The sequence below is a fragment of the Tupaia chinensis genome, unplaced genomic scaffold (assembly GCF_000334495.1).
Source record: "Tupaia chinensis unplaced genomic scaffold, TupChi_1.0 Scaffold000573_1, whole genome shotgun sequence".
In the NCBI taxonomy this organism is placed as follows: Eukaryota; Metazoa; Chordata; class Mammalia; order Scandentia; family Tupaiidae; genus Tupaia; species Tupaia belangeri.
In genome coordinates, this window is record NW_006160087.1 from 1,342,828 (window position 1) to 1,343,801 (window position 974).

The 974-nt window shown below is 60.8% G+C and overlaps 1 protein-coding gene across 1 annotated transcript in view; it reads left to right on the forward strand.

Moving 5' to 3' along the window:
* Window positions 1-974, forward strand: part of CSMD2 (CUB and Sushi multiple domains 2) — a 565,338-nt gene that overhangs the window by 374,928 nt on the left and 189,436 nt on the right. Inside the window, 1 exon segment of the mRNA XM_027775561.1 lies at window positions 1-158. Coding sequence (XP_027631362.1) covers window positions 1-158 — 158 coding nt within the window.

Genomic DNA, 974 nt, shown 5'->3' on the forward strand with positions numbered 1-974 from the left:
CACCGAGAACGGCCGCTTCGCCCAGCCCCTGAGGCGGCTGACTGGCTCCCGGCTGCCAGCCCCCATCAGCGCGGGGCTTTACGGCAACTTCACTGCCCAGGTCCGCTTCATTTCCGACTTCTCCATGTCCTACGAGGGGTTCAACATCACCTTCTCAGGTAAGCGGTGGGAGGGTCCTGGGGAGGAGAACACGGGGCAGCCCTACTCCCTCTGCCGCCAGGCTCTGGGCCACCCTGCCGTCTCCCGGAGGAGGGCTGCAGTGCTGCAGCAGGTACCTGGTTAGACCCAGGAAGAACTTCCCCAGCCGTCTCCTGGGAGACCTCCTTGGAAGGGTTCGAGGTCTGCCCTGACCGTGACTCGCCTCACTGGGTGAGCTAGAGGACTCCCCGAAAGGCCCTTCCTGCCCTGGAAGTCCCAAGTTCTTCACCTGACTCCACTTCCACTACTTTAAGATCCCAGTAATTTGCAAAAAAGAAAAGAAAAGAAGGGGGAGGTTTGAAATGAACACATTGGAGTGTTTGGGTCTCGTCGGGGATCTTCATCGGTGTTAATTTAGCCGTAATGGATAGTTATCTCTGTGTTGGGAATCCTCACACGGCATTCTGGGAGAAAGGTAACCACTCGCTCTTCTAGAACCGGCCCTTCCCTCCTGGGCCTGTGATGTGCGGAGCAGCTCTCCTCCCTTCTCAGCTAGGACGCGCTGGGAGAAAGGTAACCACTCGCTCTTCTAGAGCCGGCCCTTCCCTCCTGGGCCAGTGATGTGCGGAGCAGCCCTCCTCCCTTCTCAGCTAGGACGCAGGTACCAGCCCTCCAGGGGTGGCGTCCTCCTGGGGTGGGCACGAGACCTCCGGCCTCCAGGAATTGGCTTGGCCCCCATGGGCCCTCCCACAGAGAAGGCACCTGCTTGTGACTGGGCTGGCCTGGCGGATGGCATGGATCAGCCAGCGTGCCACATCTGAGGCCCTCCCCCCCCC